We start from the raw sequence: 23,723 nt of genomic DNA on the forward strand, positions 1-23,723 counted from the left end.
AACACACACACACACACACACACACACACACACACACACACACACACACACACACACACACACACACACAGAGAGAGAGAGAGAGAGAGAGAGAGAGAGAGAGAGAGAGAGAGAGAGAGAGAGAGAGAGAGAGAGAGAGAGAGAGAGACGCATGGCGGTTGCCATTGAAAATTATTGGAGGAAAAAGCGAAAATGAGCAAGACACCCTGCATTTCATTTTGCGCACGACGGAACTTCCTGCGGTGTTAGGTAACGACACATCATCCTATGAAAACTGCAAATGCTCGAGCGAACTGCACACTGGAATCTGCATTTTCTTTTCATTTCTTTTTCTTTTTCAGTCATAAATACAAATGAATTCCGGTCTCCCGTAGTTAACGCTTGGATCTGGTCAGAATCAAGATCCAAGAGTTCCCTGCGTCATCAGTTTTGTGAATAAATTTAATCCCAAATTTGCAGCCTGACAAACATTGACTGGTACATCTGGAGAGAGAGAGAGAGAGAGAGAGAGAGAGAGAGAGAGAGAGAGAGAGAGAGAGAGAGAGAGAGAGAGAGAGAAAGAGAGTGAGAGATACAGAGAGAGAGAGAGAGAGAGAGAGAGAGAGAGAGAGAGAGAGAGAGAGAGAGAGAGAGAGAGTTTGTGTGCACCTCAGGGAGGAAGAGGAGACAGAAGCAGAAAAAGAGGAGGAGGAGCAGGAAGAGGAGGAGGAGGAAAAACAAGAGTTCGAGCTCGCATTTGAAATAAAAGTCGCTTCTGTCCCTGCATCACCGAACTCATCTTGGTCTCGTGGACGATACAGTCCTCTAACTGCCCCGTACTATCTAACACTGTTGCTCTGAAGCTCATGGGCGAGAGAGCGGATGGCGTGCTACTACCTGGTGATTAGCTCCACGCACCTCAGCAACGGACACCTCCGGAGTATCAAGGGAGTTTTCCGCGGTCCGCTGTGCGCGAACGGCGGCGCAGAATCTCCGGTAATACTGACCTTACTTCCACACTTAGACACTTACTGCACGCGCGCCTTGCGGTTGCACCTTTATGACTTTCAAGAAAGAGACAACAAACTGTGCATGTAGAGGCACGTGGTATTGTTGGGATCTCATTAGTATTTTTTTCTACTATTTAAGCTTCCTTATGCAAGGTGATTTCTAATAAATATAATTATCCCTAAGCTCCAAATGTGATTATGGGCATAACGGTACCTTTAATGATCAGCAAGTGGCGCATGCCTCCTTCTCTTATTTTACTTTCTCAGCTGTTCTGTGCTGCATTTGTGTAGGTGCTTTGTAGTAAGTAAATCCTCTGAGCGCTTTGATATACAAATCGTTTTCTCTCTGTTTAGACTAAACACAACAACGAAAGGTTCCTAGAAGATCATTTACAAGGTTTATAACCCTTAAACACACACACACACACACACACACACACACACACACACACACACACACACACACACACACACACACACACACACAATGCTTCATAAGTAAACCCTTCCTTGGGGAAGATGCCTAATCAAAGAAGCAATCAAAGACTTCAATAAAACAACCAAAGCATACTAAAAAAACTTATTACTACCCTTTTAGCATTTCTTATTCATTATATAGCTTCATTATATTGTATTATACACAAACAATGAACACTGTGAAATAACTAACAACTGTCTATTTATTGTGTTCTAGCAAATGTTAAATTATATGAATCTTAAAAGTGTCTCTAGGATCTTGGCATGGATTCTTGAAACCCAAATGAATCTTAAATTCTCTGTTAATCATTTCAGTGTGAAATCGCAATATTTTTTGGAGCAGACTGAATTTACGGAGAGTTTTGATACTGTACCTTGTGATGTAATTACCTTGTAATTAATAAGTCATGTCAAGTCTCACACACACATTGATATATGGTGCATGTAATATGAATAGTGTAGCTTGTGTAATATTATGTAGAGGAAGGAATTTAAAAGGAAAAGAAGCAACGGCACAGAGGTACACGGATGATCAATATACAACATATTAAATAATTTACTCCCTGCTGATCCATGCAGGTTAACACTGGTTATCAGTTATACTGCCGTTTTTTCAGTAGTGCAAAATAGATTAGTATCAACACACACAGAAGATGATTTGCTTTGGCTTTAGACTGAAAAGTAAGTGGCAAAGTGCTTGGCTGGAAAATGTAATTGTTAGCAAGGATTGTAACACCAAATGCTGGTGTGTGCAGTCTAAATGTAATAAACAGCAAAAATCGAATGGACCGACATGAACACGGTTTAAAATGTGTTTGTTCTGTATCGATCAAAACTCAATTTTCTGTCTGGGATTAATAAAAAAAAAAAGTAAAATCTGGGATCTAAAATAAGAGGAATGCATTTTGGTAATGACATTTAGAAGCAGTCAGTTCACTGGAAAATATTTTAATAATGAATAAACAAGCACACAAACATTTCTGTGTGTAGTACATCGTTTCCACAATTTCATTATATCTTTGTTTATCCTGATGGTTCGAGGCTGGTTTTTATATCAGCACTGATAACATTAATATGCCACTCTGGTTGAGTCACACTTTACTAGTCTCACTAATTGCACAGATTTTTTGAATATGTCTTAAAGAGTTTTTAAAAAAGTATAATATTTTTATTTTACAGAAGAAATGTTCTTATACCTTTATACGGCATCAGACATTTTTCTATGCATTGCACTCGAACTGTTTAGATCTGGATTATATTCAGTTAGAAACAAACTGAAACCTGACCCCGGTGTAGCTCTTTGTCAATGTGTTGTCTTTGTCATGGACTTGCAAACATCACGAGAGCTAGAAGTAACAGAAAGTGAAGGAATTGTGACAAATCAGGGCTGTGCAGAGACCTGTAGAGGGTTAAGTGCTCAAATATATAAAACATCTTAAAAATCTTTAAAAAAAGGCTCCATTAGATTCATCCTGGGTCTTAAGATTTCCATTACATGATTTCCCAATATAGTGTAACATTAGAGGTGTAAATAAAGCACAGCAACAACAAACAGGTGAAAGGAGAGACGATCAAACAGCTTCGAAATCCGCCACTTAAACTTGCCGTCTCAGACCAGGTATTATCACGGTTAAGATTTCTATTGAACTAGCAGTTAAGGAGAACAAGAAATGATTGACTTATTGTTGCTTCTGTCAATCTGTGACACACACAATTTGTCGGTTGTTGACTTCGTTTTATTTTAGTCATAGATTCATTCAGAGGTAGAAGGGCACAAACAAACAGATAACAAGGCAACAGCTAGCAGCTACTTCACACTTTGGCTTATGGGTGGTAATTTTTTGACTGAGAAATAAATAAATAAATAAACAAATAAATAAATACATATGATGATGATGAGTAATAATAAGGTTGTAAATGACTCATCTACAATTACAGCATTTGGCACGTGTGTGTGTGTGTGTGTGTGTGTGTGTGTGTGTGTGTGTGTGTGTGTGTGTGTGTGTGTGTGTGTGTGTGTGTGTGTGTGTGTGTGTGTGTCTGAGCCATAGAGACCTTCCACAAGGTCCTGCATGGTCCAGGTCTCGCTGTGTGTCTCTGTTTGACTGTCTGCTTTTGTCCCATATTATAAAGTAGGGCATGACCACAGTCACTTGCCATGTCATTGTCTCAGAGGAGAAAAGCATAAAGCAGGAAGAAAAGAGGAGTAAAATATGAAGAGGGTCTACTTTACTCTCTTTTCTTCTTCTAGTACGGGTAGGATATAATTAGCACAATATATCAGTAAACAAACCTCTCCAAAATGTCACGGTTTGAGATTTCGGTGAGACGGAAAAACATTAATAACAGAACGAAGCCGACATGCCATCACCTTGGAGTCGTTACTTGTGAAAGCCTGTAATAGACAGTTGAGAGTCAACAAGACGTAAATCAGCAAGACGTAAATCAGCTTGAATAGTAAAAAAAAAAAAACCACCCCAGAGGGCACCTGTTATAGCACTAAGAGCAATAATAACTGTATAGAGCTAAATGGGGCAAGTGATCAGTTTCTATCTGTTAAACAGCAACGTTAGTCTTTAGTAAGTTAGATAAATAATATTTTAATTGAATTGAAAAGATATGGAGATCAGATTGAAGACTTGATCAAGACATTGTAAATTTTCGATCTATTTTTTATTCTTTAACCAGACATGACCTTATAACGCTAAGGTAGCGATATATACATGAAATTTCTGACATTTAGCTGAATGCTTTTTCTCCTGGCAAATTAAGTATCTCTTGTTCTATATCCTGTACAGTATGTGTGTGTGCGCGTGTGTTTGCCCGTGTACGTGCCTATTACTGAGCAAGTCATTCAGTTCTCACACTGGCGCCGTTTTCGCTTCAGTGGACGCCTTCATCTCTCTCAAATTATACTGTAGCATGTGCTCAGACCGTGCAAATTGCGTTTGTACCTCTCTGCATGTGTGTGAGCATGTGCACTGCTGGCATTTTTTATGTGTATGTGTGTGTGTGTGTTAGTCCCATAGGATTGACAGTCGTAACAGGTTGACTGGGGCGGAGCTGGCCCATCTACTGACAAGTTTGATGGGTAATTTGAGAGCAGCTGTTCTGAAATGTGGGTTTTGCCGCATCCTAAATCAGGGTGTCATGTTCTCTTTGACTCAAACTAACATGAATACACACACACACACACACACACACACACACACACACACACACACACACACACACACACACACACACACACACACACACACACACACACACACACATTAACACCAGCTCTAAGTACTTCCTAAGCAGCTCTGGATTCTAAGTGACATTTTACACACACTCATCTCCTTCCTTCATTAATATTTTTGCATGTTTCTCTGCAGACACTATATCACAAAAAGCCAAGCTAAATCTTTATAAACAGCACTTCAGAAATATCAAGTCATGATATTAAGTTTTCAGTGTGTTATTGTGATGTACTGAAAGCACATGATGAATAAATTGCACATGAGGATATTACTCGAGTGCTGCAAAACTGTTCGTATTGATCCGAAGGCATAATACACACAATAGACCCAGAGGAGCTGATTGTAATATAGACATAGTGCTCTTGGAATTTTCATAGCTTTGTAATTCCTATTGCTGCTCTTTATTCTGTGTCTCTTTATCCACTACATGCATGGATCATGGATCATCAGGTGCTGAACTTCCTCATATGTGCAACAGAGGGTGCACTTTTCAGTATACACTTTATATGTATATGTTGTACAGTATATACACACTCATACATGTGTGTGTGTGTGTGTGTGTGTGTGTGTGTGTGTGTGTGTGTGTGTGTGTGTGTGTGTGTGTGTGTGTGTGCCTGGGTGATAAAAAAGAAACAATGCCATATGTGATAAAAGAACATAATGTGTGAATTTCATGTGTGGAATAAATCGAAACTTTCCTAACATGGGAAACAAACAAGTAAACAAAATAATCAAATAATATTAAAAAAAAATTTATTCAGGTGAAAATTTCCTAATCCTGAATGACGAAGTCGAAATAAGAACATTTTGAAAAATTGTTAAAGTCAAAATCTCATAAACGGTTGAGTTATTAGGTCAAAATAAGGATAAAGTTTCCTATAACAACATATTTATAATGACGAAAATAATAAATAAATAATAAATAATATAATTTAAGTAAAAAAAAAAAAAAAAAACACTTAAATTCACAACCAAAATGCCAGCATGGTGTCGTCTGTGGTCTTGAGCTATTATTTAGGTTCATTCTTTTTTAATGAGCTGGAGATTGAGAGTCTGACTGGCTCACTCTCTTCACATTGTGCTAATTGACGCTAATTGATAAGACTCATCTCCTTGTTTTCAAAAAGTGTCTTAGCAGTAACAGCCTCGCTGAGATCAGCTGTTTTGTATCTGCACTAGAACTGAGCATGAAGCGTTTAATATTCCACTCCAGGCCACGGCTGTCCTCTAAGGTCGCCTGTCTGAAAGTCTTTGTGCTGAGGACCTGACGTTAACATGGTGTCAGAACGCTAAACGTACAAGTAGGCTAATGAATCCCTCTATCTTTTTTTTTTAGATGTACTAATAAATAATAATAAGAAATAACCTAAGCTTTTACTCTGAATTTTGTAATACATTTTAGAAAGAACTAGGAGAGAAAAGGAAAGAAGAGAAAAGAAAAGGAAAGGAAAGGAAAGGAAAAAAGAATAAAGGAAGGGAGAGGAAAAGAAAGTAAGGGAGAGGAAAGGAAAGGAAAGGAAAGGAAAAAAGAATAAAGGAATGGAAAGGAAAGGAAAGGAAAGGAAAGGAAAGGAAAGGGAAGGAAAGGAAAAAGAAAGGAAAGGAAAGAAAAGGAAAAAAGGAAAGGGGAGGAAAGGGCATAACAGGAAAGGAAAGGAAAGAAAAGGAAAGGAAAAGAACAGATATTAAAAAACAGGACAGGTCTGTAAAAATAAATGTGGTTTTCAAAGCTTTTTAGAGAGAGTGGACACCAGTAATTGCCCCCACTTATGCTAATTATGCACTCAGAGAGAGAAAGAATGGGAAAGACAGAATGGCACTGAGTGGAAGAGAGAGTGAAGAGGAAGCTTAGTCAATCTGTTTGTGCCAGTGAACATGAGAAGGTTTTCTTTCTCAGATGTTTAAAAGCAGTTTGTCTGAACTTTCCAAAGCCATTATTATTACGGGAAATGATTGCTAATGGCATCAAAGTGCTGCCAAATGGCACAGAAGAAGAGGATGAGGGTTAAATGGAGTTTAGGTCACTCGCTTATAGTGGGCCAACTTAATTTAGAATGGTCCGAGTGTATGTATCTAAATGCACTATTACTCGTGTGATGTCTCAATCCACACCATGACCTCTGAGGAAATCAGTGAATTTGTGTGTGGAGGACAGTTAAGTGCAGAACATCTACAAAACCAGCATCTACGCTCCCAAACCAGCTAAATTAAGTCAGATCATTTACAGTCCATACTGTCCATAGTGACTTACATGTTGTACAACTGTGCAAATGACAGTTAAGGGCCTTATCTCAGGGGCCCAGCAGTGGCAGCTTGGCAGATATGGGACTCAAATTCACAACCTTCTGAGCAGTGGCCTTAACCACTAGGCTACAACATCCCACAACCGTGGTGGTCACTATGGAAAACGAAGCAGGTCAAAAACTCCACAAAGTCTAATATCCATCCATCCATCTTCTACCGCTTATCCGGGGCCGGGTCATGACCATAGGTGAGGGTAGGAACGTAGATCGACTGGTAAATAGAGAGCTTCGCCTTGCATCTCAGCTCTTTCTTTACCACAACAGACCAGTAAGTCTGATATAGAAACTTACCTAGACTTACAAAAGTCTAATATTTCAACTCAAAATGTAAAATCATTTGCTCCAAGTTTCCTACAAATACACACACACTGATTTAGGACATCTCTGAAACAACATCTGACAGCCAAATAAACTACAATAAATGGGCAGAGCAAAGTTAATGACCTGAAAGTTATAACATCTGAGGTATGGAGAAAAGCATCGCAGAACACACAACATTTTAAACGTCAAGGCAGACGGGCTAAAAAAGAAAGAAGGAAGACAACATCTGACTAGATGAAGAGGAGGAGGTTAAACCTTACCCGGTCTTTGTTCTTATTTCATTTTATGAGCCGAGGTCTGGCTTGCCATTTTTGCTGAAATCAGATCTCCGCATTGTGCATGTACCCAGAAGATGAACGGTCATCTATCATTTTGTCGCACACTTTTTGTGAACGTAGACTAAAGCACATTTTCATTTTCTAATTCCAGTCACAGCAGAGCCATTCCGACAGTTCATAACGGAATAAATATAAAACTAAGCATTCAATTCTCTTGGAAATGACCTGATGTGCTGCTACACAGGATATTCACAAGGCAGATGATTTTATTACTGCCCCTACCACCAACCCCCACCACCCTCACCACCTCAACCCTTTGACCAGACTGATGGGGAAATTCTACAATGTTCTGCTGTCATGTTTAGTTCGTTTCAGGCACACAGACAAAACCCAGGTAAAACATATGATATGTAGCGATGATGTAAGTGCCAGGTTTGATCAGATGATCTGGAAAGTAAGCTTTAAAGGCAGGGCTATGAATAGAAAAGGGAATGCTATGAACATCCAGAAATAGTATAGACTAAAATTGATGAATCTGTATGGACTGGGGAACAGTTATGCAAATTTTATGAACGATGATACGTCCCAAATTACAAACTTATGCACTATAAATACTTCGACTGTGCTCAACGTTCGCAGCTTTGCTTACGTAGCCGCGAGTGAAGTGGGGTGGGGATTCCAGATTCTGACGCCGAATGAGCCACTCCATCTTTCATATGTCTTTTAAACGAACAAACATTGTGTGATGTGTTTTTTTCATCATTATAAAACATTTACCGTATTCTATTAAAGCTAGCGTAGAATTACGTACGGTTGACGGCTTATACGTGCAGAAAGCGTTGCATTTGAGACCAATCTATACACTAGATCAGGGGTATTCAATTAAAATTCAAAAAGGTCCAGTTACTAAAATTTCCTCCCAGCAAAGGTCAGAATCTTATATTGTCACTTAAAATAGTGTACCCTCATGTTAATCAAATCAATAACGCACACATTTCTATATAATTTATTGTTACATTTCAAGTGTTTTCCAAGTCAGAACTTGTATGGCACTTGAATGGAAAACAATCCTGTAGTTGTCTTTACTACATGTCAAGTAACAGACAAAAGACACTGAATTTCTTCTGAATAAAATAAATAAAAAGTGCAAACACAGATTTGAGCAGCCTGAACTTAGGGCCTATATTTCATGTAATGTAAAACATTCAGAATCTTTTGAATAAAATAAAAGTGCTTTTAATCTTAAAGAAAAAAATGAAACAAAAGACTTTTGAGCTGCCCGTTTTTTAAACATTAACTCCATTAATAACACAGGAATCTTAGGTAAAAAAATTTCTCAAGTAAAATAGAACAGGGCAGAATTGAGCTTTGAGCAGCTCCCTTTTTCCTCTCTCCTTTCCACCTCTCCTTCCTCCCTTTCCATCTTCCGCTCCTAGTGAGAGAAATGGACATGTAACTGTCCTTTCAGCAGATTGAATCTTAATTGTCCTGCCAGTGTAATTAGGTGCTTTACTGCCACCTTCTGCTCTGGAGTATGGAACAGAAACAGTCTGTTTTTGGCTTGGCTTTTGATGACGCTCCTGTCGTAACTAGATTAACTGCGCATGGACGAAAGATTTATCTTTTTATTAATATCAAAGAGCTTATAATCTTATAATATTAGATTATAATAAGGAGATGCTTAATATGATAATATTAGAATTTTAACGGGTCTGGATCTGGACCGCGGTCCTCCATTTGGTGATGCCCGCACTAGATGGTAGGGTGCATAGTGCATAGTGTAAGTGGATAGTGGCTAGTATTTGGGACACTGCTTATGAAAATCTATTCTCACAACATGGGAATTGTTTTTGTTAAGTATATACAGTATATTTGTACATGTCTTATCTTGTCTTGACTTGTCACTTTTTTGAAGAAAAATGGGATGGAAATATTCTTTTAGGAGATACAGGCAGCAAAAATTGCCTGTTTTGCAAAGAGAACCGGCGGTACAAGTTATAAAAAAAAATGATCTACTGTTATACTGTACACTGGAAGAAATCATGTTGTGTTTAGTTTTCAAATATTTAAGTATGACAAATAAGTTCTTACAGAAGCATGATTATATTTTGTTGCATACACCCCCCCCCCTCCCTTCCTCCCACACAAGTACAGTAGACTGAAATGGCTTCAGGGATCTGCTGTGCATGACAAACATGAGGAATTAAATTTCCTCTTCCTCTCTTCTCTGCTTCTCAGCACTGTTCTCGAAACTGGTGCCTGAAAGTGTTCACACTACATGATGAATTTCTGAAAATATCAAGCAGGCTAGAAAATATCAGAGCCTCTGGTTTGACATACAAGAGAGAGCGCAGCGAGTAGTTGCCATCCGGAAGCGGGAAATTAGCCGGCGAGTGGGAATTCACATCTTAACATCTTACTCATGCTTGATTTTGGATCGTACTGTTGAGAAGAAAATATCTCTGTGACTGTGGGTTCATTATCAGTCCACAGATGGCAAGGGTTTCAGTCTCCAAGACTGCTCAACAGGCTGTGTTTAAAAGGAACAGTGACTAAAACGACATCTGAATTTAGATCTTTGGGAAAGCCAGGAGTAAATATGGTGTTAGCATGTAAGGAAACAAAAACAGAAGAGCGACTGTTCTTCGGGTGGTTGAGAATACGAATGCAGGACGTGATCAGACTGTAGGAAAGCGAAAGCACAGGTTGTCCACAAACTACATAGAGAGGGATGTTATAGGGTAGGAGTGCATAAAGTGCAGATTTGAGAGTTCGGTCAAGCAAAAATCTGTAAGTCCAAGTTCTGCTGAGATGTGGGAAAATATGTGCGATGTTGATCCTGAGTCATGATGACTCACCTTTCATCATATTTCTAAAAAGTGGGCGAGTGCATGTGTGGCGTAGATCAAAAGAACAGCACAGGGCTCGGTGCTTGACCCACTGAGTGAGAAAGCCCATCGAATTTTGTATGCTGTAGGAGGCATTGATTTTGCTGACGTGATTTGGATACAGTATATGGTTCTCATGGTTTAAAGTCATAGACAAAGCTCGCAACCAGGGTGTGAGTCGAGATTGTTTGACAACGTGTTTAGTGCCATTGCAACCAAACACTACTGACATGACAGCAAAATGTCTTAAAATATCACAAATATGTTGACGGCAATGGCAAATCAAAGGAAAGCTGCAAATGGACTAGCTGAAAAACATTTCAGGATAGGTTACATTACATTTATAGCATTTGACAGACACCTTTATCCAGAGCAACTTACACTTTATCTTATTCAACTGAGCAGTTGAGGGTTAAGGGCCTTGCCCAGGGGTGGCAGTTTGGTTGACCTTGGATTCAAGCTTACAACCTTACATTTGGCAATCCACAACCTTAACTATGAGACTACCATATCATAATCTAACACCTTTGTCTGTATGAGCCTGGCTCAAGCTGTTTGATGAGTACAAAGTTCTCACTAATCAGTACAAAGTTATCAGGATGACTCTGTGCCAATTACTTTGCACAACAGCTCACTGAAAAGCGTGAAAATTATAGCAATTATATATTATGTTCTTCCCAGCCACCAACTCTGCTTTTGTGTATTGTCTTTTGTGTATTGTCTTGTGGTGTTTTGTATCATGTGGTGTTTTTAGTCTAGCACTTGTTGCACCAGGCTGCACAGATGCACTTTATGTGGCTAGGACTAACTCACTTAAGCTCTGTCTTTGTTTTATGTTGCACCGTGGTCCTGGAGATACGTTGTCTCAAATCACTATGTACTGTACTGCGTCGGCTATATATGGTTGAAATTCCAATAAAAACTTCTTGACTTGACATGATTTGATCTCCCAACCTCATGCAGAGTTTAAAGCATCAACGTTCAACACTACCAACATCATCAGCCAAACACCAACTTATGGATTGTTCCATCCGATCAGTACAATTTCGGCTGGTACGTAGCTGTCCAACATCTTACTAAGATGTTGAACTTCTCTTTTAATTGCTCCCCTGTCATCAAGAGCAGGCTTCAGCAGTCCTTAATGAGTGCAGAACACTTTAAATTCACCTAATAAGAAGCAGATGGATCATCAGTGCAGTTAATCAAACACCATTCTGCCTCTGATTTTTGGATGTATTTTCATTTGCTGGTCTCTGTGTAGAGATTTTATGAGCATCAAGGATGGAAACAAGGGCATATCGACTTCTATCTTTGTTGGGGTATGGTTTGTGTCCATGCATGCTCTTTTGTATTAAAGTACTCAAACGGTTTATGGTGGAAAAGCTGCAGATCATCTTTGTGTACGAAGATATATATATATGGAAAAGCTCACAAGCTAATGTGAATCTCCTCCTCAAACATATTTCTGGTGCTTTTAGTGATACTGATGCTAATTTGTTTAGGGCTGTGTATTGCTCCTGATGTTTCTATTGAACATCATCAAAATAAAAATTCCCAATACTCTAGTAGTGCAGATAGTAAATGTAGGACTCAAAAATTTCAGAGTGCATTGAGTTACAGGCTTGGCTAATTAGCACGCTACAAAGTGGTGTAGATAGTGTCAAATCTTATCTAAAGGTTTTTATTCCAATCAAGCCAAGGTCACACTTGATTTCCCTTGTTTTAATCAGTTGACTGTGGCTTTCTCAAGCTTCTGCTTGGTTGGAATGAAAACCTGCACCCACAGCTGTTCTTTCAGGATAAGACTGGACACCCCTGTAGGTATGTACTGTAGACGATGACATCAGGATAAAAGTTGATCTGTGCACATTTGCAATTTAGCAAATGCCCTTATCCTGACAGACTTACAGAAGTGCTTTGATACTGGTTTACTAGGTCACAGATTATGAATATGTTCAGTCACCAAATAAGTTAATTTAGACAACTGGTTTTGGCTATGTTTGGTTTGGGAAGAGATTTAGGCATTTAGACAGTGTATGAATCAGCTGTTCATGCATCTTGGGTCACCAACAAAATGCCAGAACAAAGAAGGCTCAAGATTACAGTATTCTACCCTCAAAAATGATGGAACCAAATGAGAAGCTTGGAGAGAGCGTGGTGCAGAGCGGGATGTGATACGTTCTTTGAGGTTTGAATGGACAGATGAAGAAGTGAGAAAGAAGAAGTAAAACTTTTAAGTTTTAGGACAGATTAAAGAAATAAAGCACTGTTGCATTGCACTCGTTAGATAGAGCTACATTTACAGAGTGACATATTTATTTTGCTTTTACACCTGAGCTAGATATATACATACCCCACATTGGCAGATCAGTAGTGCTGGAATTTGACCTAACATCCTTCCAATTACAATTCCAATGTCTTAACCAGTGATATAACTAGAACTGAATCCATCTGGCATCAGTATAATGATTAGTCTCCTAATTGACGGACTGTATCTGACTGTAGAAAGGACAATATTCATAATAACACTCCAGTATAACAACTTCAGTCACTTCAGTCACCTCAGGCTTGCACATTAGGGATAGATAACACACACACAAACAAAATTTAAATATAAGTGTAATATTAATCTTGAACTTTTGCATAATACTAATCTTTCTATAATATTAAACTTTTTGTATTATGTTTCTGATCTGTAAAGCTGCTTTGAGATAATGCCCTTTGTTAAAAGTGCTACAAATAAAATTGAATTGAACTGAATTGAATTAAGGGGGGGGGGCACGGTGGCTTAGTGGTTAGCACGTTTGCCTCACACCTCTAGGGTTGGGGGTTCAATTCCTGCCTCCGCCTTGTGTGTGTGGAGTTTGCATGTTCTCCGCATGCCTCGGGGGTTTCCTCCGGGTACTCCGGTTTCCTCCCTCGGTCCAAAGACATGCATGGTAGGTTGATTGGCATCTCTGGAAAATTGTCCGTAGTGTGTGAGTGTGTGAGTGAATGAATGTGTGTGTGTGCCCTGCGATGGGTTGGCACTCTGTCCAGGGTGTATCCTGCCTTGATGCCCGATGACGCCTGAGATAGGCACAGGCTCCCCGTGACCCGAGAATAGTTCGGATAAGCGGTAGAAAATGAATGAATGAATGAATTAATTGAATTGAATTGAATTAATGACACTGAGCAAGTTAACAAAACTCAAAAAGGAGTTGGTCCCCAAAAGCAGCTAAATACTGAAAAGGAAGAAGAGGATGAAGGGAAATATATATATATATATATATATATATATATATATATATATATATATATATATATATATATATATATAGTTTAAAATAATCTAATAAAATGAGTTACTTAATATTTCACTTTTAATAAACACCAGGAACAAATGACAAGCTTTGTTTACCTTGACTAAGTTTTGACATTATAGCATATTCGCATGGTTTCTACAAGTGAAGCCTGCCATATCTTTAATATTAAATTCTGTTTACTCAACGGTATTCATCCTGAAGCTGACAAGCAGAACGAGAGATATATGATGAGAAGATAGCAAAAAATAATTACCTGCTTTTTTTTTATGTACTCCTCTCATTATGCTGATCAGATTGGACCCTGAGCGCATACACTCACCCACACGTACACAATCTTTAAACTGTATTCCTGAAAAACAGTTGATGTGTACTGTAATTATAGCCTGCGTAGGTGTGTGTGAGACTGATGAGAGCACACACACACGTGTAAGAGAGTTTGTGAAATGTGCACCGACGGCATCGTCACCTATTATTATAACCATTATCAGTGTAACGGATTTTATTGATTAAACTGAGTTAAAGACATATAATTACATAGCATGACACCAAATGAACGCTGGCATTAGGAGAACGACGCTTTGTATTTGTTTAAAACCACATCCGATAAATATCGATTGACTTTTTTCGTCTGTTTATAAGCTCCGGTTGCTAATTTGACGGGTCACTTAGGGGTAGATCAAGATCAAACTCTTGTTTATGGCTTGTCATACATTCACATTTCCCAATAGGATAATACACAACATTGGCATGGCAGGTAATCATATGAATGAGATGAGGTTTGAATTTTTTACGTATCCTAATTCAGGAAAAAATGCTAATTTTTTTTTTAATTGCAGTTGAATTTCTTTCAAGTCGATTCTTTGTTTTGGTGGTAATTACATCAGACAGCGTGGGTCACACCAACATGAGTGTTCAGTATCAGGCTCTTGCTTTTTAAACACTGTGTATACATTCATATCTTTGATGCTTTATTGGAGCCAACAAAATTTCTCATGCGTTAGTTAATATAGCTCTTTTTTCCCCCATAAACAATTTGTGGTAAGTGATCTTTACCCCCTCGTCACCATAGTAACAGATGGGGTAACGTGTAAATAGACATCCGTATGGTAGGAACCTAATAAGATACCTCACTCTCACTCTCTCACTTATTTTCTACCTCTTTATCCGAACTACCTCGGGTCACGGGGAGCCTGTGCCTATCCCAAGCGTCATCGGGCATCAAGGCAGGATACACCCTGGACGGAGTGCCAACTCATCGCAGGGCACACACACACTCTCATTCACTCACAGACTCACACACTACGGACAATTTTCTAATAAGCTACCTTTTAAATAATAATTGCACATACATAGAAAATGATGCAGGACTTGTGTATAATGTAAAATACTAGGTTTAACCTAACTGATGAGGTGATGTCTTGGAATGGAAGGTGTGTGGTGTTCAGTGTTGTATAAAGTACTAGAAAGCAATACTAAAAGTACAAGTATCGTACTAAAATAAGACTTTGGTAGAAGTGAAAGTTACCTTTTAGAATATTACTCAAGTAAAAGTCTTAAAGTATCTGATATTTACTGTACTTAAGTATCAAAAGTCATTGTCTGATATTTAATGTACTTAAGTATTTGAAGTAAAAGAAAAAAGTAAAATTTCAGTCATTTTCGGAAGGTATAAGAGCTGGGGCGGTTCTAGGGTTTCATCTTTAGGAGTTTTAGCCCTCAGTGAGAATTTAAAACAAGAAGAGTTTTATATTATATATTATATGACTACATAGTAAGCCAAAAGTTATGGTATTATTAAATGGCAAAAGTGGACACCAACATTTTATGCATGATGTAATGATGCCAGTCTTGAATCAAATCAGTTCATGTACGTGTGCATTCTCTACAAACAGTGTGTCCAATGAATGCAGTCATTAATAAACAAATATTCACAAGACAAAGACCAAATCAATAAATGTTATTTTATTTAGTATTGAATGGATTGTTTGCATTAATATTTTGTTTGTGCTGTAACTCTGGTAATAAAAATAGTGACATTTCACCGCTTTTGGTTGCCGTCTTTGCGGCTTTCCGCCGATTAACGTTATAGATAAACACCCCCAGCTCTGACTGCGCGTGTACGCTGTGCGTACCTGAGCTTCTCCGTAGAGCGTGCGGAGCGTAATACAATCTAGGAGCAGTGATACACCAAACCTCCCTTATTGCAGTCGCACACATTTCTTCTGATTTTATTTTTGCAGTAACGAGTAACGAAGATGCTTAGTGGAAATATAACGGAGTAAAAGTATACATTTTATCTAGGAAATGTAGTGGAGTAAAAGTGAAAGTTGACAGAAATTTAAATAGCGAAGTAAAGTACAGATACGTGAAATTTCTACTTAAGTACAGTAACTAAGTATTTGTACTCCGTTACATTACAACCCTGGTGATGGTGTATGGGTTAGCTTGTTTTCATTACACCTCCAGGGATGGAGTTCTGAATGTTTTTTTTCTGGGCTTCAAGGGTTTCTTAGGGGTTCTCCAGTTTCCTTCCCCAGTTCAAAGACATGTGTTGCAGGATGATTGGCATCTCTGAATTGTCTGGAGTGTTGATAATGGATAGATAGATTGATTGGGGGTTCATACAATAAGGAGAAAGATAAGGGATAAGATAAGGGAAAGACACACACACACACACACACACACACACACACACACACACACACACACACACACACACACACACACACACAGAATGAACGTGTATGTGTTTAAATTGTATCACTGAACAAACATGGCACAGGTCTCAGATTTAAGATCTTTGTTGCAAAAGCCAAAAAGATTACACTGAGCAAACTCCTCAAGTCTCCAGTGAGTGGTGTGTGTGTGTGTGTGTCTGTGTACGTGTGTTTGTGTGTTGTTGTATATTATGTGACCAAAGTCTGAAAATCTTCACTTGTGTTCTTCAGCTATTGTTTTGCCTCAGGCAAACTGTTGAACCCAAACCATACAAAGCATATTTTTTATCACAAGGATAACACACACACACACACACACACACACACACACACACACACACACACACACACACACACACACACACACACACACACACACACACACAGTGGACACAGGGTCAGTATTTGTGATTCAGTTTGGATGTGTGGTCAGATTTAGCATTCAGAGTGGACATTATAATTAATAAATTAATTATAAATTGATTTTCTCTTGTTTACAGCCTCGGGCATCTTCTGATGACATCGTCTGAGTGCAAGTGCCTTATCATTTGTGTGTCTGTCCTAATGTTGTTACTTCTGTGAAGTTATCAACTGCTAAACACTTGACTAAACATAAACATGCACAGATTTTCCCAAAGTCCTCATCAAACGAGTCTATCTGGATAAGTACACTGTCATTCTCGAAGCCGCTTTTCCTCAGAAAAGATCACTATGCATGCGTCCCATAGTAACGATGAAGAGATTTTGTCATTTGTTAATGATTCAATCTTTAATAGAAGAGAATGTTTTGATTCATATCGTAGCTTTAAAATGTACTTGTTATCACATTTGAATATCTTAGATTGGGTGGTTGTGGTGTGTGTGTGTGTGTGTGTGTGTGTGTGTGTGTGTGTGTGTGTGTGTGTGTGTGTGTGTGTGTGTGTGTGTGTGTGTGTGTGTGTGTGTGTTTGGTGTGTGTGTGTACTGATTGCATCTCTTCATTCTGAATGCTGAAAATTGGATGGAAAGTTGGTTGTCTGTGCATTACGGTGATCTGTACTTCCAAGAACAATGCTGTTAATTAACTCCTGCAGTATGATCAATGCTAAGAACATGTTTGTGTGTGTAAATGTGACACGAGGTAAGATGAGATAATAAGCGATTGATGACAAAGTACACATTGTTTCACGCTGTCGTCAGAAATATCGGCCCATGTACTGTATACACATCTATACAATTAGCATGATTTAAAGGGTAAAAATAATATAAGTTTGTGATTATAAGTCACCGAACCAGACCACCAGAGGGCGAGCTGGTGGGTGTTTCTGTATCGTATGCTTTGCTTTGTGTTTATTTGGGTGGTGCTACATGACACATGTTTCCCACCCTTGGACCTGATCCTTGTAGACTTTAATTAAATGCCTTATATATGTTCATGCCATTGTTATTGTATTTGTGAGTTATTGTTTGTAGCTGTTACCTTTGTTGTTAGCATGCTTCTATTTTATCTCAGTATGTTTCATGCTATTCATGATATTATAGATAGATTGCCAAAGAATCAGGTTATAGATTACTAAGCTATGTTTATGTCTCTGCTATGTTATGGCAAGTCATTGATTGTCAAGTTATGTCTATGCCTCATTGTAAGCGTGTATTGTTCTGTAGGTTCAGACTTTGTTTAATTAAAAGGTGCTTGCACTGGAATCCCTGCATCTGGGTTTAATTACCTCGGATACCACATTATATTGCTTATGCAGGTAGACAGGATTTAGGGTTAAAACCTTTTAAACGGGTCACTGGAGTTTCAAGTGCTTAAGCCTCTGGGTTGTTGAGGTTTAAGCCCCAGCATGGCCAAGCTGCCAACTCTCTCTGTGCCAAGGGTTCTGTATCATGACTGACCCTGTTCTATCTACCTATTTTGGTCGGTGGGACAATATTGGACACTAAGACATAAATCTGTATATAGATATAATTCTATATTCTACATATTAACATTAACTTATTTTTTTACACACTTTCATTACTTTGTACTTGTTGGCTGGTTGTGATGTTATATGGTCTCACACTTATCTATCATTGTCACTGCCCTTATCCACAAACTTTTGTGTCTGTAACTACATGGATATTTTGATTAATTGGTTAAATACCTAATGGATTGGTTCTATCATGCAATTCAAAATCAATTTATCCATCAAATCAACAATCCATCGATGCATCAATTTGTTTTCTCTTCCTTTTATCCCACACAGAGTCACAGGGAACCTGGAGACTATCACAGAGAACATGACACTCCGAAGTTAATTCAAATATTATTTGGATCTCTACATGAAAAATGACTCGACTATTTTATTTTTACATCTTGTCTCTTGCAAAACCGCTAGCTAAGCTACTGATTCTCACTTTTCAATAGCTTGTACCACTCTAAACTTATGCCTATTCACTTACTCCCATCTGAGCCATTCGTACCATTCTGCCATTCCATCCATTAGCAATGCCACAGCATCTGGCCTGATGAATCACCAAGCAGCCGAACCTGACAGGTCTGGGATTTCTCTAAGCATGGTGAGCCACTGTCATTACCGAGGCTGAAACTACTGAACGTTGTAAATTACATTTTTTTGGTACTTTGTATTAAATTGCATTTCAACTACTTGAGATTTCTGCGAGGAGATGTATATCTCCAAAACATTAATTGAATTATTTAATAAAGGAATCTTAAAGAAGGTGAAAAGGAAAGCAAAATAAATTTTTTTTTTATTAAAAAAAGACACGTTTTTCTAAAATCTAAAATTTAACAACATCGGTTACACCAAATTCAATCAGATTTTTATTTTGTTGTAAGAAAAAATATTTCTGAGTATGCTACTGTACAAACATGTACAAAAGGTAAAGGACATATTTTTAAAACCTGAAAAACTTTTTTAAAAAAAAAAACAGATTTTCACGGGGCTTTGCTGATTTATATCTTATGCTTAGTGGGATGTACCCAGGAAAGTTAGAACAAAATCATTCGTAAATGAAAACCTTCTAACACTACATGTTGTACACGTATTGATGTGGGAGTTCAGTTGATGAACTACAGATCAGAAGGTTGTGAGTTCAAATCCAACACCATCAAGCTGGGCCCTTGGGCACGGCCCTTAACCCTCATGCACACAGATGTATAAATGTGATCAATTTAAGTCACTTTAAATAACGACATCTGCCAAATGCTGTAAATGTAATATACATAATGTAAATGCAGGAATAGCAATGAGGTATTAATATTTCAAGCCCTCGTAAGTTGTATTGGTTTTCTAGATGTGATGAAAACATGATAAATTATTAAACATGAATTATTTTATATTAGGGATAGGTACAGCCAACTAAGTGTGTGTGTGTGTGTGTGTGTGTGTGTGTGTGTGTGTGTGTGTGTGTGTGTGTGTGTGTGTGTGTGTGTGTGTGTGTGTGTGTGTTGATTTGTTTTGATTTGCAACAGTGGATCAATGTGAATAATGAGGACTTTTGTGAGAACTAACTGTGCCAAATGTTCTATTCTTGATATCTGCATTCATTTAAAACAAAAAAATATTAAAATATTCCAACAAGATCACAAAACAGTAAGAGAAGCTGCTGACTCTAAATAAGAAATCTATACATTACTAAAATTGGTCATTAGAAACCACTGTTGGCAAGTAACATGTGTTGGATTTCATTAGTAGGATACATACATTCATTCATTTTCTACCGCTTATCTGAACTTCTCGGGTCACGGGGAGCCTGTGCCTATCTCAGGCGTCTTTGGGCATCAAGGCAGGATACACCCTGGACGGAGTGCCAACCCATCACAGGGCACAAACACACACACACACACACACACACACTCATTTAATCACACACTCAAACACTACGGACAATTTTCCAGAGATGGCAATCAACCCACCATGCATGTCTTTGGACCGGGGGAGGAAACCGGAGTACCCGGAGGAAACCCCCGAGGCACGGGGAGAACATGCAAACTCCGCACACACAAGGCGGAGGCAGGAATCGAACCCCCAACCCTGGAGATGTGAGGAAAACATGCTAACCAATAAGCCACCGTGCCCCCAGTAGGATACATATAAAACTACATTATAACCATCCAGCTACATATGATTAAAAACTATTGCTGTATAATTCATATTTTACTCTCTGTGCTGTTAATCAGTTAGGGCAAAGATCAGAGATAGCATCAATTCTTTATGCAGTTATTGTAAAAAAAAATTGTTAATGAGACTTTTAGCTCAACAGATAACTAAATAAATGCCTAAACCAACAGTGCAAGATGTCATATCCAGACCTCTAAAGGGAAAAATATTGTGCCATCTTTGAGAAAGAAGCTTGACCCAGAAGCATCGTTAAGACAAAGAAATTGCTCGTTTATTGGCAAACACGCATCTCACGCCAACGCAGGCTTGGTGATTAGCCACAGAAGTGTTAGAACTGGTAAAAAGAGACAGAGGGTAAAAAAATCAACTGATATAATCACAGAAAACCTGTGAAGACATCTCATCGTTTACAGCTGACACTCATGCTTATAAAACATTCGGAAGGAATTCAAAATGAAAATAAAATATCATGAGGATGCTAATTAGCACTCGGTTTATAAACGATATAATTGGAAAATAACTAGGAAACGCTACAAAACTAAAAAAGTGAAAGTAGTAATAAATAGAATATTAAAATTAGTCAGTGAAGTGGACTTTTATTTTGTAAATCAGTACAAGACTATTCTACACTAAAGAGAATGAATAGGATATGAGTGGGACATTATTTATACTTATGAATACTTATTTATATTTTTTACACTATTTATAAGCATATTGAGTTAGAAAAAAAAATCTTTTTGATGGTTAACATAAAGGTTTTATACAGGTTTTATTACAGTAAGTCCAGAAAAAATGGCTAATACAACCCCAGATATGCACAGATTATGTTAGAAGAAATAAACATTGATAATCTAGTCATAATGTTATTATCCTTGAGTCGGACATGACGTTTACATATAAGTAAGTGTGAGAACATTTTGTGGCCATGTGGGACTGAAGAAAACAGGAAGTGTCTTTGACAAGACTGTGGAAATAATGATGTCACAGTGTGCCGTGATGAGACATTTTAATCCTATTTGTTGGTCATCTCTGTCAAAGCAAGCACTACCGGTTGCCAAGACATGCTTCGCTCTAATCTGTTCTCCTTCCTTTTCCTGCCACGTTCATGTTCCTGCTGCAGTTGGCATTTCACAGAAGGTTGAATTTTACTTCACTTGATTTCACATTTTTTGGTGTCATGTTGATTTTGCAAGCCAAGATGAATATGTTTAGAAAGGAAACTCGATCTGATGGTGTAAACAAGACCACATACTGTACCAGGAGAGACTTGCTGTTCCAATTGATTTGCTTAAGTTTGATATTTCTCCATAAATCAAAGCCGATATCCATATTAAACCAATTTGTACGATATTTGAAAAACATTATCAGTAAAACCATTTTCATAAATCATAATTCTCTGTAAGTTGGGAATAATTCCTTGGAAGCGTTTTAAGGAACTCGATATACAGTAGAATGATCCTAAAGCTTTGAGGCATTTTTTTTTTTTTTTTTTTACATATGTATAAATAATTATTATCAACTTACAAAGAATTATGAACAGGAAACAGAGATTGTTTCCATTAGCAATTTAGTCTAAAAAACGATCTGTCGGCTGAACCCAAAGGTAGATATTGAGTTGTATAGATTTCCCGGTAAGGATGAAGAAGTCTAATTGTCCGAGTGAAGGCAGCTTTGCTATTTCTTGCTGCCCTTCTGCAAATTTTGAGCAATGCACCACTTCCTGAAGTACTGGATTCTAAACTCATCTTATCATCTCATACAGTACAGTACATCCTCTCAGCTAATTATTGTCAATCAGGTGAATTCGTAAAGCTGGGGAAAATTTTGAGGCATGAAACAGATTGGTGTTGCTTTATACGATACGATGCAGAAAGCCATAAAACTCGTGAAGATGGCAGTGGAAGAGTTTATCTAATCGCTCACATTGGCTATTGAGCTTGCTAGCATATATTCCTTGCTTTAAGGAGGTGCCAGTCAATGGTAATTGTCAATAAATATATACACCGCAGGCTCAAGAGACCCAATTAAGACAACTACACAAATATAGACACACAAGGATTCCAATCAGTGGTGCAGCTACTGGTTTAGATCAAAACTATATATTCAAGGATATTCATATCCTTGTGAAGACAATTGGGTGGTCCCCAAAAAACTCCCTTTCTGAAATTAATTACATCTTTATTTATTTATTTATTTATTTATTTATTTATTTGTAACATTAGATTTCATTCATTCATTCATTCATTTTCTACCACTTATCCGAACTATCTCAGGCGTCATCGGGCATCAAGGCAGGATACACCCTGGACGGAGTGGCAACCCATCACAGAGCACACACACACTCATTCACTCACACACACACACTACGGACAATTTCCAGAGATGCCAAACAACCTACCATACATGTCTTTGGACTGGGGGAGGAAACCGGAGTACCCGGAGGAAACCCCCGAGGCACGGGGAGAACATGCAAACTCCACACACACAAGGTGGAGTTGGGTATCGAACCCCCAACCCTGGAGGTGTGAGGCAAATGTGCTAACCACTAAGCCACCGTGCTCCCCAACATTAGATTTTATTTTACAAAAGTTTTTTATGACTGCTGATGTTAAGGTTCTATCTAGAATTAAGTTTAGCTTAGCATTAATTATCTGCATAAATATTCATCTTTAATGGATAGCCCTTATGCCTGGGAATAACATCCACGTGGTCATTGACATTTTCTCAATCAGACAAACGCAACCTCACACAGACACATACACATCAATAAAGGGCTTTACATCTTCTATCGATTCACGACAGTCAAGTCACAGATACATTTAAACAAGCCAGAAATTTGGCATTTTGCAAAGGACTTTATAATTTTAAAGAAAAAAGTAAAATCCAAAGATTTTTAACAGATTTTTCTTTAGAGAAGCATGTACTGTATAAACAGAGCAAAAGAGAGTCAAAGACAATGCAGAATACACCAGAAAAAGAGATCGAGACTGAGAGCATGAGAAATGTGTCTTTAGTGTGTTTGGTATGAGATGTTCATGACTTTTTTGCATTGTGCTGTGTAATGAGGCGTGATACAACTGTTTGTATTCAGCGT

General features: G+C 38.2%; 1 protein-coding gene across 2 annotated transcripts in view; it reads left to right on the forward strand.

Moving 5' to 3' along the window:
* Window positions 1-755: 755 nt before the first annotated feature.
* LOC113659192 (G patch domain-containing protein 8) overlaps window positions 756-23,723 on the forward strand; it is a 116,627-nt gene continuing 93,659 nt past the window's right edge. For both annotated transcript variants that reach the window (XM_027171843.2, XM_027171853.2), the window contains exon 1: window positions 756-975. In XM_027171843.2, the coding sequence (XP_027027644.2) occupies window positions 862-975 (114 nt within the window). In that variant the 5' untranslated portion in view covers window positions 756-861. The remainder of the gene's footprint in view (window positions 976-23,723) is intronic.

This window comes from Tachysurus fulvidraco, chromosome 25 (assembly GCF_022655615.1).
Source record: "Tachysurus fulvidraco isolate hzauxx_2018 chromosome 25, HZAU_PFXX_2.0, whole genome shotgun sequence".
In the NCBI taxonomy this organism is placed as follows: Eukaryota; Metazoa; Chordata; class Actinopteri; order Siluriformes; family Bagridae; genus Tachysurus; species Tachysurus fulvidraco.